The sequence below is a fragment of the Mus caroli genome, chromosome 6 (assembly GCF_900094665.2).
Source record: "Mus caroli chromosome 6, CAROLI_EIJ_v1.1, whole genome shotgun sequence".
In the NCBI taxonomy this organism is placed as follows: domain Eukaryota; kingdom Metazoa; phylum Chordata; class Mammalia; order Rodentia; family Muridae; genus Mus; species Mus caroli.
The window spans coordinates 89,797,654-89,799,471 of NC_034575.1; the positions used below are offsets into that span (position 1 = coordinate 89,797,654).

A 1,818-nucleotide genomic window follows, 5' to 3' on the forward strand; every position below is an offset into this window, starting at 1 on the left:
GCTCAGAGGGGTTTCTTGTAAAAAAAGGTTTGCCTGGTTTAGGTTAGAAAGAGAAAAAGGTAAAGAAATTCATCATGAGTAAACCTGAACCAAGGATGCTATGAGACAATAAGGAGACAGCTGTTCAAGCACATGGATGGAGGCCTCTGGACATAGATGGGACTCCTGGGGGACAAAGAGANGGCTCAGTAGTTAGGAAAACTTGTTGCTCTTGCAGGGGAACCAAGTTTGGTTTCCAGGACCACGTAAGGTAACTCACACAACTGCTATACCTCCAGCTGCAGGGAATCTGACATGATCTTCTGTTCCCTACAGTCACCTGCACATACACCACACACACACACACACACACACACACACACACACACACACTTTAAAGATTCTTCTCTTAATTGCAGGAATGAGGGTGCTTCTGGATAATCCTGTTCAGGGGGTGAGTAGCATAGTCATATTGACATACATNGAGAATATNATTCTTTCAAGATAGGGTTTCATGTAGCCCAGGCTAGCCTCCAATCTCTTATATAGAGAAGACTGAACTCTCAATCCTCCTGCCTCCACCANCCAAGAGCTAGGATTACAGGTGTTCAGNACAGGAAGCCCACCTAGTGCTTTAGCATGTTGGGAATTCTCTCAGCTACAGGTCTATCTCNGGCACACCATCATTCAGGTCCAAAGAAAAGAGAACAAGACAAAGCCAAACCCCCAATCTCAGCCATGTGACATTCTCCCTGAATTTCAGCCGATGAGGTTCCACAGCTACTGCACTGCCAAAGCCTCCTTAAAGAAAGCAGATGGTCTTCGCTTTGTGCCATGGTTTCCTTTTCTATTTTGGAGTGTTTACTATAATGTGCTACTATAGACGTGGCTTTCATGTATAGGGCTAACTAGCAGAAACTTTACTTTTTAGTCAAATGGAAGGCTCAAAATAAAAAATCATGGATAATACCAGGAAGTACATAATGGTCACAAAGTGTAAGGTGACAAAAATGCATCACTATTTTGAAAATTCAAGGTCATTACTTTAAATGGAATTCCAAAGTCATCTGATGTGAATTATTTAGCTGCAGCTTTTTAACATATTGAGAAATAGCTAACATGTATTCATTGCTAAGGTTTATTGCTTTTAAACAACAAAACAAAAATCCCTTAGGAAATTGGGTTTAGAATATTAAAAAAGAACAAAAACAAATAAAAAACAGCAAACGCCTTAGCCAAAGCAAACCCCTCAAATGAAACTAGTAACGAGCAAGATGCACACAGCTTCAAATTCAGCTATTTTACTCAAGATAAATCAATTAGCTAGGCAATTCTCACTCCTACTAAGGTTTCTCTGTCTTCAAGCATGCATATACATCTGTGTGCATGCCTGTATATGGATTGGCTGCACGTGTACACGTGTACATGAGTGTGTAGATGAGTGGAGGCCAGAAGACAACCTCAGGTTTCATCGTCAGAAATGCTGTCGTGTCTTTTGAGACAGCGTCTCTCATTGGCCTGGAGCTCAACAATTACTTTAGACTGGTTAGCTACAGAGCTTCAGGGATCCTCCAGCCTCTGCCCTGCCAGGGCTGATATGAGAAGTTCATATCTCTATGCCTAGCATTTTCATGTGGGCACTGGGGACCACACTCAGGGCCTCATGCTTATGGGATGAGCATTTAGCTAGGTGAGCTATAATTCCAGATCTGTCCTAAAGATAAAAAACACTAAGGAAGGTAGAAAAGCCATAGAGAACCATATTTTATAAGCTTACTTAAAATCACATATGTAATATCTAGGTATATGTGTGTGTATACACACACACACACACACACA

At 41.4% G+C, this 1,818-nt stretch overlaps 1 protein-coding gene across 1 annotated transcript in view; it reads right to left on the reverse strand.

Annotated features, from left to right (window-relative positions):
* Positions 1-1,818, reverse strand: part of Magi1 (membrane associated guanylate kinase, WW and PDZ domain containing 1) — a 631,196-nt gene that overhangs the window by 77,247 nt on the left and 552,131 nt on the right. Inside the window, exon 11 of the mRNA XM_021164131.2 lies at positions 3-33. Within this exon, the coding sequence (XP_021019790.1) occupies positions 3-33 (31 nt within the window). The remainder of the gene's footprint in view (positions 1-2; positions 34-1,818) is intronic.